A 15,554-nucleotide genomic window follows, 5' to 3' on the forward strand; every position below is an offset into this window, starting at 1 on the left:
ATGCTAGGAAATTTGCAATTGTGGGTAAAAAAAAAAACTAAATGTGGACAGGTGAGAACAAAAACAGAGTAATGTGTAGTATTTTTAACATCCAGATATCAACAACCTTTTTTGTATTGTGAATGCTGACAGCACAAACATCTGAATTCACTTCCCACTAAATAATAAGATGTAGCTGATTCATTCAGCTGCATCTTCATTCATGGTTTTATATCGTTTAAACACTATTGGATGCTGTGATCGGATAAGTCAAACCTTAAATACTGTCCTTTATTAAAGATTGTTCACTTGTCCTCTTTTGTTTCATTCTGTCTTCACTTTACAGTTCTGTATCTTTGGTTAGGTTTAGTTAAAACAATTCAGTATAAAAATGCAAACTAATGTTGTTTTATAAGTTTAAGTTGTTCTCAGGCGTTAGATTTTTATGAGTCTACTGGCCAGTTTCACAAAAAGTACTTTTTACAAAAAGTGACTATGCAGTCAATGTATTTAATTACAGGCCGTGTTGGGCCTTTCATGAATTTGTTACTATGACGATGAATACACACAAGCAAATCGATCCACTGTTAACACAAAACTATTAACTACACATATATATTCAGTTTCTCTATTTGTATCTTAATATATATTTAAGCAACCAAAAACATCTCTAATGTTGCCAGTTCGGGCCCCGCCCACCAGCTACTCAAACATTCTGTTTGCAAGAAGCAGCCAAACAGAACAAAGTTGGCCTTAACAAAGTGGGAAGGGAAACTAAAATGGCATGTTTCATAATATATAACATAATATAAACTACATTAAGGCCTGCTATAAGACAGACACAATTTTTTTAAATGGGAGTCTTATAGACACCAAGAATAGAAAGATGGAGTTGGAAATTAGCAGAATATGTCCCCTTTAATGAAAATCTTTCTTTAAATGCTTTAATTTTGCTGTCAAATCCTTACTGCTGTTATTCTGAACATGATGTCATCACGTGGGATCAGCCGTGTAATTATCAGATGACATCTGCTGTTAAAAAACAAAGTGTTTTTCTATCATTCCACCGCCACAGACTCTAGCCGGTCTCCAAGGCAACTAGAGGCCGGTCTGCTAAGAGCATGGTTTGTGTCGACATGGCAACAAGACACCTCCTACCACGCATGTTTTCTACAGTCTGCACACTGCCCTGTAGGGCGGAAGCACAGTTTTAGTGCATGGTTTTAAAGCCCCAGTCAGATGAAACAAAATCACAGTGTGTGGATGTGTGCAGGAGTCTGCTGAAAAAAAGTCAGCAGAGGTCTGATGATGTTGATAAATTGTTATTTGGCTGTGTTGCTCAGGTTACTAGGATACAAGGTTGAGTCGAGTTTTACAGCTGATGGTCAGCAGCGACAAGAGACAAACAACATGTTCCTTCTGCTCCTGCTGGCCTCTCAGCTGCCGACGCACAACATAGTTTAAGAGAGATGGTTGTTTGGTGCAATGTAGACTTTTATCCATGTGCGTCCAGCTGCTCTTGGGAGTGTCTGACACATGCTGAGTCACACCATGTTGGTATAACCACAGTAGTACCAAATACTTCTAGAAACAACATCAGTAACAAAAAATGTTCGTATGCAACAAAACGTTAAATAGACATTTTCAGCCCCATGTCTTAGTGGTTGTAAACAGCAGATCTGAACAGCAGGTGGGGCTTTTGTGCTCACAGCATGACCTTTGTGCCTAAGTTGACAATATCAGGGATATCTCCTCTCACAGCATACAGAGAGTAAAAAACCGTCAGAAAGTGTTTCGATCAGTGTGAAGCTCAGACTTCAATCTGAGCTTTATTATACATGCACCGATTTCATTATTTCAAGCTCTCGCAATGTTAAATATGAGCATCCACCACTGGAGCGGTATAAGAAATGACAGAAAACAATCAGCTTCCTTCAAAATGTACCTGCACTGCAAGGACTGCAAGGTATTCAGCCTATTTCATCGGTGTTTGATGGGCGTCATTCAAAAAAGTCTACCTTTTCCATAGCAGGTTTCCACCATCATCCCTGTAATCTGAATGTATTATTACAGTGCATTTTTGTCTCTTTGTTTTTGGCCAGCACTAGCAGTGATGAACCACATTACAGGAAGTGGTAACTGAGCATTAATGTGTGTGCATGTGTACGTGGGTGGGATTTGCTGCAGGCCTATAACCACTTACATGTTCATCTTCCCAGTAGCTTAAGCACAGCAGCCTCATGTCCCACTCTTGTCCACAACCAGCTGCCATCACTGACACTCCTGTCAGTGTAAAAACTGCAAACCAGCATTAATCAAAGAATCAGAAAGTGATCCGAAATTTGACTCTTTTCTTTCCCTTTGTGTCTGAGATGGAGCTCTTTTGCGCCCTCTGCTGGATCATGGCTGACAAAAAGTCTTGAACCCATAAATAGAACGTATTTGCATTAAAAGTGTTAGAATTGTGTTAATAATATTATTGTTGTTGTTGTTGTTATTATTATAGTGATGCAGAGGGCGGTCAGGATTAGCCATGATGGATGACCTCTTCTCCACCACAGTTTCAAAGTGTCCAGCCAATCACAGAGCCAGCTTTTCTAATCAGTTCATCCAGTTTCCTCGTGTCGCCAGCTTTGATGTTGCTCTCCAGCACATCAGCACAGCATACCAGCACAAATTAGAGACAGAAAATCTCATTTCACTGCAAATTTGGAAGAATCTCACCTTCCTTATGAAATACAGCCTGCTCACCCGTTTTGTTGTATAAAACGTGTTGGTGTTCCAGTTCAGCCTGGTGCCTGAGTGGATCATCAGGTACTTGCATCACATCAACATCCTGTCCCAGAATAGAAACAGACATGTTATGAACGTGCTCACCATCTCTCTCTGGTCTTCACTTGCACATTCAGAAGCAATAAAAGTACTAACTATAACTTTTGATTGGCTTTTAAAATTTTGCTTTGTTTTTTTTTTTTTTGCAATATTTCTTTTTACTTACCAATGTTACTATTGGTAGTAGTGATATTTTCTTCTCTGGTTGCTCCCTTTCTCACACCAAGTCTCTGAATGTCTTCCTTCATTACATCCATTAAACTCCTCTCAGGTCTTCCTCTATTCATCCGATATCCATTATCCCTACTCTGCATATGTCCAAACCGTCTCAGTCTTGCTTCTCTAACTTTGCCCCCAGACTGCTCAACCTGAACCTGAGCTGATATACCCAACTCTGCCACCTCCAGCTACACCTCCTGCCCTGCTGTTAGTGTAACTGTCTCCAAACCACACATAACAGCAGCTAATCTTGTGCATATTTCCTTTCAGTCTTGCTGCTATTCCTCTGTCCCAAATCACCTCTGACACTCGTCTCTACTGACTCGTCTCTGCCTACACTCTCTTCTTCACCTCTCTTGTGTACTGTCTGTTGCTTTGGATGGTTGAAACCAGGTATTTAAACTCATCTAATTTCACTACCTCTACCCTTTGTATGCTCATCTTTCTATCTGTCTCCCCCTCATTCATACACATGTATTCTGTCTTGTTTCTACTGACTTTCAATCCTCTTCTCTCCAGAGCAGCTCCTCAGGCTCTCTTCCACTTGCTCTCACTACAGATCATGATGTCATCTGCAAACATCATAATCCACTGAGACTCCTGCCTGACCTCATCTGTCAACCTGTCCATCAGCACTGCAAACAGTTAGGGGGTGGATCAATCCCTGGTATAATCCGACCCCACCTTGAAACCATCAGTCACTATTACCCCGTCTTACTGTCCTAAAATATTTGTGTAATAATTATGTTTCAAATGTATCAATTCTGCAGATGAATTTGTGAAATTCTGCTGTACAAACTGACTTTAAAATGCAAGATTACTGTCAGACTTAAAATGGCCCAATGTTTGGTATAAACTCTTTTTTTTCATTGGCTTCTATCCACAAATGTCTTCTTTGAGAATCCTCACACAAGTCCATCTAAAGCCTATACCATAACTTTCTGATGCAACCCCAACGGGATCTTTGTCTATTAAAAACGGAGTTTGGGGTATATATAACTGTTAATCAGTGTTGGGGAATAACGGAATACATGTATCGCCGTTACGTATTTAAAATACAAAATATGAGTAACTGTATTCCGTTACAGTTACCGTTTAAAAAGGTGGTATTTAGAATACAGTTACGTTGTTGAAATAAAGCTATTTTTCGGCTAAGAGCCCGACACAGAACCCACCGTATTAGCCAGAGGTCCCTTTACTACGGTTCGGAGCCGCATACCTTCAGTAATAGTAATAAATCACAGCAATAGTACATTCACGTAGTTGTAAACAGCATGATAATATATTAAGTAATCCAAAGTATTCAGAATACATTACTCTCATTGAGTAACGTAACGGAATACGTTACAGAATACATTTTGGGGCATGTATTCTGTAATCTGTAATGGAATACATTTTAAAAGTAACATTCCCAACACTGCTGTTAATGTATAAGGCATTAGTGAAATGAGAAATATTTTACAATGTGCTCATTTTAATAATTCATTTCAATAATTTGCAGGGCACAATGTCAGATATAGTGAACTGACAAACTTAATTTTCAACATCTTTTCAATACATTACTTTATATGTTCTTTTTTATTTAACGTATTCTAATCAGCATTACGTCTTCAAGTAACTTAAAGAAGTCCAGACGCTTTTCTTTGCAAGCTCCTTTGACTACGATGACCTGGATGACTGAGAACCTTCACAGACATAATCAGCATTACCTTCATTTGGTTTCAGGGGTCAATAAACCATTAGCTTAAAAGGATTTCTAACTATGATGTATCAAATTAAACGGCTTTCACTAGCTGAACATTATTCTATTATTATTTTCATTTGAACAACAAAAAACAGCATAAAGGGTGGTATTTTGTATCGGAATAGGCCAAAACCTTAGCCAGAGCCCCTGAGCAAGATGGCGGCTCCAGAAACGCGTCGCGCGGATATGACGTTTTTCTGTGCGGTGACGTAGTGCGCAAAATACGTAGTACGTAACGGACTTTCGGATCAAGAAGCGCACTTGGAACTTTTAAGAGGGTTGGTATGTTTTATGTGTTTCAGTGTTAAAAACAGATAATTTTTTACAGTTATGTTGTTAAGTAGCACGTGCCGCTTCTTTTGGACAATGCACACGCTCATGGTTCACAATGGACACATTGTTCTTTTTTAGTTCTGTCATCGCTGTAGCAACAAAGCTAACGTTGTTAGCTGCAAGGCTAACACATCCATTCATTCCTTATAACTGCCACACTGTTAGCACACCTACAGCTAACGGTGTTCGCTAATATTGTGATTTGACATTAACCTAATCCGCTAATATAGACCTGGGGCAGGTTGTTAACATTTTGTTTTCGACTTTAGTTCACACAGTTGTCACGACCCGGTTGAGGTGACAGTGGCCCAACATGTTTCGTCCCAAACCGACTCTGAAGGACCGACAGCACCTGTACAAGCTTATCATCAGCCAGCTGCTCTACGATGGATACACTAGCATCGCCAACAGTCTCATCAATGAGGTGAAGCCACAGAGCGTTGTGTCTCCCTCTGAGCAGCTCATGCAGCTGGCAAAGATAGGTAAGAGTTGAGACCTTGTTCTGATCTTGAAAACAGCATCTTGGGGTGGAGGGTGGGGGATACCTAAAAGTATTTTGTGCAATTAAAAGAAAAAGCCGACACCGACTTCATAGCTTTTGCTTCAATTATAAGACGAGCTGTTGTGAAACAAATAATGCTAATTCTGACTTGCTTGAAGAATGCACTCTTCCACTTCACCTCAGTAAGACTTTTGGGATCATCTATCAGTCACACTCTTCTCTGCTCTGCATGTGTTGCTTGTTTGTACTGGTCTTATTTTGATTGATTTGATTGAAAGTGAGAGTCATTAGTGTGTGCCATACTGCAGCACCATTTACAGTTGCAGGACTTTTCCCTTTTGCATCCTCCGAAACACTCATGTGGCATAACCACAGTTTCCAGTTAAGTTAAAACTTTTGCAAAGATATGAAAAGAGGCTGACGTAGTAGACGTAGCAGTGTGAAATGCCTCCAAACTGCTGACCCTTTGCTTTTAGCTTCCTCCTAATTTTTCTGCTAGGTTAGCTCCAGTCTGCCACCTCTGACTGACATATACACGAAACATGTGCTAAAAAGTCAGCTGTGTCGTAATGGATGCAGCTCACCCTGGACACTGTCTTTTTCCCTTCTGCCCTTAGGACAAAGATTCAGGACTATGAAGCTCAGACCGAACACACTAAAACAGCTTGAAAAAGAAAAACATGACTGATTATAGAGTGACTGACTTTCTTTTAGGGCAGATTTTTCAAGTCTTCTACTGGTGCTACTTTTACTGGCTTTATTTATTCTGTCTATCTAGTTATCTAATCTCCTCTATCTGGGGTTATAATCTCAGATTCTCAGGCCTTTGTCGCAGTTGTTTCATCCACATCTTGGTTTTTGTACTGTATGTCTTCAGATCCTAACTACAACCTATAATCCATTACAGGGATGGAAAATGACGATAGTGCTGTTCAGTATGCGATCGGTCGCTCAGATACTGTAGCCCCGGGTGTTGGCATCGATCTGGAATTTGACGCAGACGTCCAGACCATGTCTCCAGAGGCGTCAGAGTATGAGACCTGCTATGTCACATCTCACAAGGGCCCTTGCCGCGTTGCTACATACAGTCGAGATGGTCAGCTGATCGCTACAGGCTCCGCTGACGCCTCCATCAAGATCCTGGATACTGAGCGCATGCTGGCAAAGAGTGCCATGCCCATTGAGGTGAGGCAGCTCAGACAGCACAGGCATGCTGGATGTTTTTAAGCCAGTGCACTGACATTTTTTTCATTTCTACATACATCAGGTGATGATGAATGAGACGGCGCAGCAAAACATGGAGAATCACCCTGTGATTCGGACGCTGTACGACCATGTCGATGAAGTCACCTGCCTTGCCTTCCATCCCACCGAACAGATTCTGGCATCTGGCTCCAGAGATTACACCCTCAAACTGTTTGACTACTCCAAGCCCTCTGCAAAAAGAGCCTTTAAATATATACAGGTCAGACATATTCAAATCCAAAGTGCCAAAGCTGATGTATATAAATGCAAATCTTTGTAATCCAGTTGTCGCCTTATCGATTTACCCACAGGAAGCAGAAATGCTGCGTTCAATCTCCTTCCACCCCTCTGGTGACTTCCTGCTAGTGGGGACGCAGCACCCCACCCTGCGCCTCTATGACGTCAACACTTTCCAGTGCTTCGTGTCTTGTAACCCACTGGACCAGCACACAGACACCATCAGCGGGGTCAGCTACAACCCCACAGCTAATAGCTATGTCACCTGCAGCAAGGACGGCAGCATCAAGCTGTGGGACGGTGTCTCTAACCGCTGCGTGACGACCTTTGAGAAGGCACATGACGGAGCGGAGGTGTGCTCCGCCATCTTCTCCAAGAACTCCAAGTACATCCTGTCCAGTGGGAAAGACTCGGTGGTCAAACTTTGGGAGATCTCAACAGGCAGGACTCTGGTCAAGTACACAGGTAGGGAGGATTTGCTGTTATTCTAAACTATGGCAGTTGAAACATTCACAGTCACAGGTTTGCTGACGCATAACTTACCTATAGTGAGTTACTTGCAACATTTAAAACCTATAAAAAATAAATATTATAACAAGTTTATGGCAAATTCATATTTAAAATTCTAACACCATAATGATGACATGACTCAAGAATTACATTTATCTAGTGTGCATGTTAGCTGTTCATGCTGAGACATATGACCAGAAATATAGTTTATATAAATGTATTGTTTCTGTCACGAATGTATAGAATATGAAAAGAGAAAAAAAATGCAAGAAATAAAGTAAAACAACACAAACTAACCAACTAAAAAATCAGCTCTCTGGCTGTTTTAACAAAAGTTTGTCAAAGGAGCTTGCAAAGAAAAGCGTCTGGATTTCTTTAGTTACTTGAAGACGTTTCACCTCTCATCCGAGAAGCTTCTTCAGTTCTAAGGTCAAATGGTGGGGAGTCCCAGATTTAAACCTAGTGGGAGTATCCCCCCCGCAGAGGGACAAAAGGACCCCCTGATGATCCTCTAATCGCCTGAGCCAAGGTGTGAAACTGGGTGTGGGTCCCAATCAGCCAGAGTTTCGGGTGAAGAAACTTCTCGGATGAGAGGTGAAACGTCTTCAAGCAACTAAAGAAGTCCAGATGCTTTTCTTTGCAAGCTCCTTTGACTACGATGACCTGGATGACTGAGAAACTTCAGTCATCTTAACAAAAGTTTATTTGGCACGAGGAGTCAGACCTCTACAACGTGCCTGTTGTACATCTCTACAACCTTCAGCATGGATGTCATTTCTGTTTTTAGTCCAGCACAGAAATAAAACTTAAAAAAAAGAACTGGAAGCATCCACACAGCACACACAGCTTCTGACTGAAGCCCAGCTGTTAACACTTTGCTATGTTACTCAGCATGTATATTTCTATATTTCACACACGATTGTGTATCATATTGGCACTATTGAACAGAATTTCACGTGGATCATGTGTTTGCCGTCCCTGTGTTGTTTTTTTGTAATGATTTTTAATTCTTAGTTTCATAACCGTGCTGTGGACGGAAGCAGTGGCAAAGCTTACTGTTCTCCAGCTACTGAACAGGTGGTTTGATTAAAAATTCTTATTAGGATTTAAATGACAGAGGTTGGATAGTACTTACAGTAAGGAGCTTAGCTGCCGTCAACGTAATTAAAATGCGCTTACTCCTACATTGTGTGTGTGTGAGAAAATCCAGAGTGTTATGTTTTGCATTTGTCCCTTAAAATACCTATATGCAGTGTTTCATCTTGATAAGTCACGTGTTAGCGTGCCATGCTTGGGTAAAAAGGTTTTTTAATCCTATTTATCAGCTTTTAGGCACTGTTCTGTAACGCCTCCATCAAGCATGATCATAATGCAGTGGTAATAAGGATCCTATTTGTCAGTCAGCACTAGAGGTTGCCTTAGTTTTAAAAAAAATCACTTATGATGCCATTTTGTCCACCTTTTAATTTTTTTATAATAATGAAACATTTAATAGTGTTTAATTAAACAAATCAGAAGGAAATAATACAGAAAAAAAGAGACGTGGCGCTCAACACTGTAAAAACCAGAGGAATGAGCTGCAGTTACAGGAGAGACACTAAGATGATACAAACATGAGCTGAATGGACTTGAGCTGGGTGCTCCTTTGTCACTTTGTCACATGGATCCACAATGCTTTGTAAATTTCACGTGTTATTCTACAGTTTTATGACTTGTGTAATGCTGTGAAAGAGACAAAGCACTTATGGTAGCAGTATTGTAGCATGGGAACTATATAATGTTACAGTAGATCCACAGTCAGTGGAAGTGAGCAAGTGTGCATGGACTTTCAAATCAATAAAAATGGCAGTTTTTTAGAAGTGGCGTCTGAAACTCTTAAGCATAAACTCTGTTTACGCTTCCATATGTGCAACAGTTCATGCTGCAACACTGCTATCTGCACACACGACCCTTTATATTTCTACATCTCCTCACTGTACTGTCATTTCTCTCAACGCACTCTGCAGATACCATCTACACGATGTTATAAATATCTAATCTATAGAGGTTTTGCAGGCATGTGACCCCTTATCACTTCCCAACCATTTTAGGTGCGTAACATGTCAAGTGAGTAAAAAACCCACTAAATGTCATGGAGATGAGATAAACTATGACAGTTATAAGTAAACAAACAAACGCCACACACTTTATATCATTATGTTATCAACAGTTATACTGGACGAGATCCGAAGGCCTACAAAAGTTTGGATGCTTCCAAACTTTTGTAGGCCAACATGGGTGACAGAGTCACTGGACTCTGCCTCTGCAGTCACTGCCTGGAACAACTGAACCACGGTCACTGGTCACTGCAAATTTACCTGATGTTTATTATATTAACATATTACCATCTAACATCTGTGACAGTGATACTGAGGCAAGTTTATTGAGGATATCTTCAATTTTCCATCAGTAAGCACTGCTGATTTTACCTTTGTTCACTGCTATTCATGGCTGTTACTGAAACTATATATTTATTCTCAAAATGGTCATTTTGTAAAAATGTCAATTAAAACTTCAAGTATTTTTTAAACATTTTTAAGAGATTTAAAAAAAAAAAAAAGCGCCTTCTTGTAAGTGCTACCAGTGTCGGCATTTCAACAGGAAGTGTGTCAGCATCCTCGTGGCTTAGTGCTGCTCTCTCTGCTGTGTTATCCTGTTGCTGTGACAGTATAACATCGTCTGTGGTGGGCTGTAACATTCTCCCTCTGATAGAGTCACAGGCTGCATGCAGCTTTATTTGGACACTTTAAAATCATGGAATGTTACAAGCATTCTGCTCCTGATTATTTTCATCAGTCAGGAAAGATAAATTTATGATAAGTTTGTGTGGTTAAGTGCGTTTAGTTGAAAGTGCTACAAGCACAGTAAAAAGTGCATGAAGTGCTCCTGGATGTGATTTATGTTGGTCATAAAAAAAAAAAACATTTCTGTAGAATAGAAATGATCAGTGCTGTCATCAAGGAGTTTTTATCACGAGATAAGTTATGCTTTATTTACATTTTTAAAATCACCAGTATCTGTTTCAAGTAATATTTGGCCATTTCACATTGATCATTTAGAGAATAAATATATAGTTTCAGTAAAGCAGTGAAAAGGAGCTAACAGAGGCAAAAACAGCAGAGCTTACTGATGGAAAATCAAAAAAAAATCAAAAATCCTCAGTAACTCATGAGAGAAATGACAAGTACAGTGAGGAGATGTAGAAATAAAAGTGTCATCTATGGATGGTGGTGTAGCAGCATGAGCTGTTCAAGATTCAAGATTGTTTATTTGACACGTGCATAGTTATACAAGTACAACACACAGTGAAATGTGAAGTGTGTGTGTGTTATTAATTTTTTTCTCTCCTAATCTGCCGTTGTTAATGATTTGAAAGTCCATGCCACACTTGCTCCCTTACAGCCTGTTTAGGTTTGATGCTCTTTGGCTTGCGAAGACTACACTGCCCCCTAGCAGAGCAATGCTGAGTTAATGTTTCTAACTGCAGCAAAGCAGTGAAGAACTTGTTGTCAGCTGATTGGATTACATTTTACTTTATTGCAATAACCAGGTCATCGTGTCTTCACTGGTTTATTTTCTGTGATGCTACATATTACCTGCTGTTGGGACATCAGTGTGATCGAGATCCACGCTGTGTTTTAAATATACAGTTGCTTTTAGCTGGCAGTGCTGGATCTCAGTAAGAATAAAAAGATTTCATTCCCTTTCATTACAAAGTACAATCTTCATCACACTGAGTCAGATTATGAGTAATCGTGACTGTTCCGTCTTCGACTGCTGTTCTGATAAATGTTGCAAAAACTCCTGCCAAATCAAGAGCCTGATGACGCTATGTTGGAGGGTCTGCAGACGTGTTGCATTGCCACTTCCTTCCTCCTTTGTAAGAATGATCATAGTTTCAGATTTTTTTGTGAATGTTTATCTGATAAGAAAACACTTGTGGCGTGCTTTGAGAATTCGGGGGTGGTGGGTACAGACACAGTGATGTAGTAATGCGTTGTGCTCAAAGACTGGGGGGATTTTTTCAAAATTGTTAATGTGGTTTTGATTCTTTTCTTAAGGAACCTGTTGGCTTCAATGCCCTGCTTATTTAACAGTAATTAATAACTATAGATAAATGTGTGGCCTATACACAGGCTACACATTTAAAAAAAAAAAGGGTTACCCAGGAAACCAGAGCTTAATTGTATAATTTAGTCTACTAAGTATCAGCTAATTGGAAGGTTTCTGTTCGATCCTTGGACAAGATACAAACCCCAAGTAGTTTTCCGATGCATCCAGTGCTAGATTTAGGTGCAGAAAAACATGCCTGTGTGAATAGTTGTGAATGAGGTGAGTTCAGTTAGACTAGACAAGTGCTGTATAAGAAGAAGCAGTCCTAACTACACAGCTGCCCATTCACATGCTGGTAGTTATAGTTTTGCTGTCATATAACAAGTATATAACAAGTAACAATATAACAAGTATCTACAATGCTGCCTGCTAACATTCAGCACTTATGCATTTGATATTAGCAGGGAATCGGCAACAAATGAATAATTACACCAGCAACACTGCCGTGATTGCTCTCTGTGAATGTCCTAAGTCTACAAAAAGGAGAAAATTGGGTAACCTGTATCTCAGTATGAGATAAAAGTACTGTTATTCTTTGTGAGAGTACTCTGCAGGCGAAGTTTGGACAAGTCATCACTGCTGGAGATCTTAGTGTTATAGAGATCACATTGATTTCTACTGGTAACGCTCTAGGTCGGAGATGTGTCTGCATCTGTAATGAGATCTGCAACACACATCATCCCTGCAACTTCTAATCTGACCCATAAACACGCTGTCATTTAGCCTGTGGAGAAGATTTCTCCATCTTTGTGATGTTCTTACGGGTACAGGGACAAACCAATAGCATTCATGCATGCACAAGATTGCAATGTGGTTCATTTTTAGAGTTATGCAATCACCATTCTTATGGTGGCAAATTAACATACATCAGGCAGCTGTAGGCACACAATCAAATGCTGTACTACATGAATAGTTCCTAAAGTCACCGAGTCATCTCCACGTCCACTTCCATCAGTCACTGGAGACAAGAAGAAAAAAAGTTCCCGGCTGCTCAAAGACAAATAGCAGCTAAGTGAAAGTAAACTTTATTGCCATGTACACAGTGTACACACAGTGCAAATAACAAAACATGCTCAGATGCCAAAATTTACAAATATGAATGCAAAATAAATATATGTAATCCATAAACCAACTGGAAAATATAAAATATGCAAAACATTTATGCAACATATAAATTACATTAGAAAAAGTGCAATAAAGAAGAAACAGCTGATTAAGCTGACTATAATGCCTTGACTTTAGAGATATGACCACGACAGGTGTCAGGTGCATTCTTCAAGGTCAGTATAAGACTGCCAGTCTATGTCCTTTGGATATAGTATCTGTGCATTAGTGAGTGTTTCTATCAGTCGGTTATTGGAGGGGTGTGGCAGTAAGGAGGATTCTGGTAGGCAGCGTGGTGTTGAGAAGCCTTTCGGCCTTGGGATAAAAGCTGTTGCATAGCCGCTTGTTAACTTTAGCCTTCTCAGGAAGTGTAGTTTCTGCAGCAATTTTTTTTGTTGAGGAGATGGTGTTGTTTGTGTGAGACGTCTTCAGTTATATGGACACAGACGAACTTGATCCTCCAACAATCTCAGTTTATGATGAGTGGGTCAGGTCTTCCTGAAATCCAACATTAGCTCTTTAGTTGTGTTGACGTTGAGAGATGGTTGTCTGTGCACCAGTTTGACAGCTACTGGCTCATCGGCATCTGCGGAATCATCGTTGTTGCTTATCAGTGCTAACGCAGTCGTGTTAGCAACAAACATGATAATGTGGTTGGTGTTATGTGCAGTTGTGAATCAGCTGAGTGAAGAGCAGAGGAATGGGTACACAGCTCAGTGTGATGATGTTAGAGGTGTTGCAACTCATCTGTACTGCCTTTTTTTGTGAATGGCAGTCAATGTGACAGAATCATGGCATTCTGTGTGTTGATCACATAAATAACATGTGTACTTTACAAGCCACAGCTGATATTTTGGTGTATCCGTGCAAGCTTAATTCAGTCAGGGCCACCGTAGTCAGAGGTGATTATTAGAGAGCCGTAAAACCCACTATTCTATGTCCACAGTGGGAAAGCAAAACGGTGAAGTAGTGAGCACAGAACAGTGCAGGCATCATGAAAGGAGGAGCTACGTTTGAGGTGGGTTGCAAAGTGGCTTACGGTTATAGTCTGCGCTTTTGGTTATTATTATGCAAACTGTGTTGTCATCATAGTTTACACAACTTGAGGCAAGCTTGACTTGCTGCTCTCTTCTCCTGTAAAAGATTTAAAAAGCTTGCTGAAAAGTTTTCTCTAACTATTGCAGCTCTCTTGCTCCACTTCTGCAGTGAGTCATCATAGAAACATCTGTAGGATCCAACCTGTTCAGTCTCAACAGTTTAGCGGTTCACAACCAACCAAAATGATAACAAAACACACCATCCGCCAGCACTCACAGTATCACTTTTGACACTCGCCACATGCATGAGGGCAATAGCAGTGAGGATAGACTGGCTGGAATCCAGCTCAACTGGCATAAACTATACAATTTATCAATTACACGTGTTTTATGGTAGCATGTCTCTGAGAGCTGCCTACTCTCAGGAAGGGATGTGCAGTGCATCTAAGAAGATACATACTACAGTGTGTTACACAGATACCACACATGCACAGAGACGCTCATTATTAAAGGCCCAAAGGAAAACCTGTTTGGAATCAGTGTCTGTGATTTTAGGCAGTAATAATATTGTGTCTATCCTCAGTTCACTTTGTTTCACCATGACATCATTTCACCAATGAGACAGTTTTTTGTTATGTGAAAGTACTGAATTGAAACAGACTCACATCCATCTCTCTGTTCTAACGGACAGAAGCTAAAGTGAGCCCAAATATCTTGTTTCTCTGTGAGCGCTTCCTCATCGGTGGTCAGGCTCTGGCTGGCATCTCTCCAACGCTTGACTTATTTTCTGTGTTTGAGTTGGACTGACTATACTTGGATGTTTATAGAGTAACTCGGTAACACACAATCTGGCCTTCACTGTTATAATTTGAGCACTTTAGTTTTTGGGTATTGGTTGTTAGTACACATGATAGCTGATAAGCATGGGAAGTAAGGACAGTATTTATCAGCTGATATTTACTTGAAAGTACAATGAAAATGATTACAGCATTTTTTTAATGCTCAGTTACTTAGACTGACCTGTCGGGCTCATCTGTTGCAGGCGCAGGGCTGAGCGGGCGTCAGATGCACCGTACGCAGGGCGTGTTCAACCACACGGAGGACTACGTGCTGCTGCCCGACGAGCGCACCATCAGCCTCTGCTGCTGGGACTCCCGCACAGCCGAGAGGAAAAACCTGCTGTCTCTGGGTCACAATAACATTGTCCGCTGCATCGTCCACTCACCAACCAACCCGGGCTTCATGACCTGCAGTGATGACTTCAGGGCCCGTTTTTGGTACCGCCGCACAACCACAGACTGAGCCACAAGAGGATGTCTGACTGTTGTGAAGCCTTCCCTGACCTCAGCAAACACTCGCAGTCTTCTTCAATCATTTTCAGTTCAATGGAAAGAGGACAGTGGAATCAGAGAGACAGTACTTAGGAGGAAAAATAAGTCATGTGGTTTTCTTTTTTATGACCTATTAAAGAGTGTAGAAACTTCAGTGGTAACACTCTTCTCACATTTCTTAGATATCATTCTGCAGGTTTGATTAGTTTTCCACTTTTATATTTTGTGTATGTCCTTATGTTGTAATTCTGATTTTTAATAAACAATCCAAAGGTAAAATGTCTGTTCTATGAATTTGATGGTGTAAAGTCCCCCTCAGAGCTTATAAC

General features: G+C 40.5%; 1 protein-coding gene across 1 annotated transcript; it reads left to right on the forward strand.

Moving 5' to 3' along the window:
* The first annotated feature begins 824 nt into the window (after window positions 1-824).
* cstf1 (cleavage stimulation factor, 3' pre-RNA, subunit 1) lies at window positions 825-15,504 on the forward strand. The gene is made up of 6 exons (XM_084927419.1): window positions 825-5,052; window positions 5,377-5,589; window positions 6,517-6,794; window positions 6,877-7,074; window positions 7,166-7,556; window positions 14,937-15,504. Exons 2-6 carry the CDS (start codon window positions 5,421-5,423, stop codon window positions 15,194-15,196), a joined length of 1,296 nt encoding a protein of 431 aa, XP_084783545.1. The 5' UTR covers window positions 825-5,052; window positions 5,377-5,420; the 3' UTR covers window positions 15,197-15,504.
* Window positions 15,505-15,554: the final 50 nt, after the last annotated feature.

Source organism: Perissodus microlepis, chromosome 5, assembly GCF_051167445.1.
Source record: "Perissodus microlepis isolate ML-2025 ecotype Zambia chromosome 5, ASM5116744v1, whole genome shotgun sequence".
Taxonomy (NCBI): Eukaryota; Metazoa; Chordata; class Actinopteri; order Cichliformes; family Cichlidae; genus Perissodus; species Perissodus microlepis.

Bases quoted from the DNA above. Each gene is read 5' to 3' on its own strand.
- cstf1 (XM_084927419.1), top strand. From the start codon at position 5,421: ATGTTTCGTCCCAAACCGACTCTGAAGGACCGACAGCACCTGTACAAG. The intron at 6,795-6,876 runs GTGAGGCAGCTC...TACATACATCAG, and splicing joins AGAGTGCCATGCCCATTGAG to GTGATGATGAATGAGACGGC. The intron at 7,557-14,936 runs GTAGGGAGGATT...CATCTGTTGCAG, and splicing joins GACTCTGGTCAAGTACACAG to GCGCAGGGCTGAGCGGGCGT.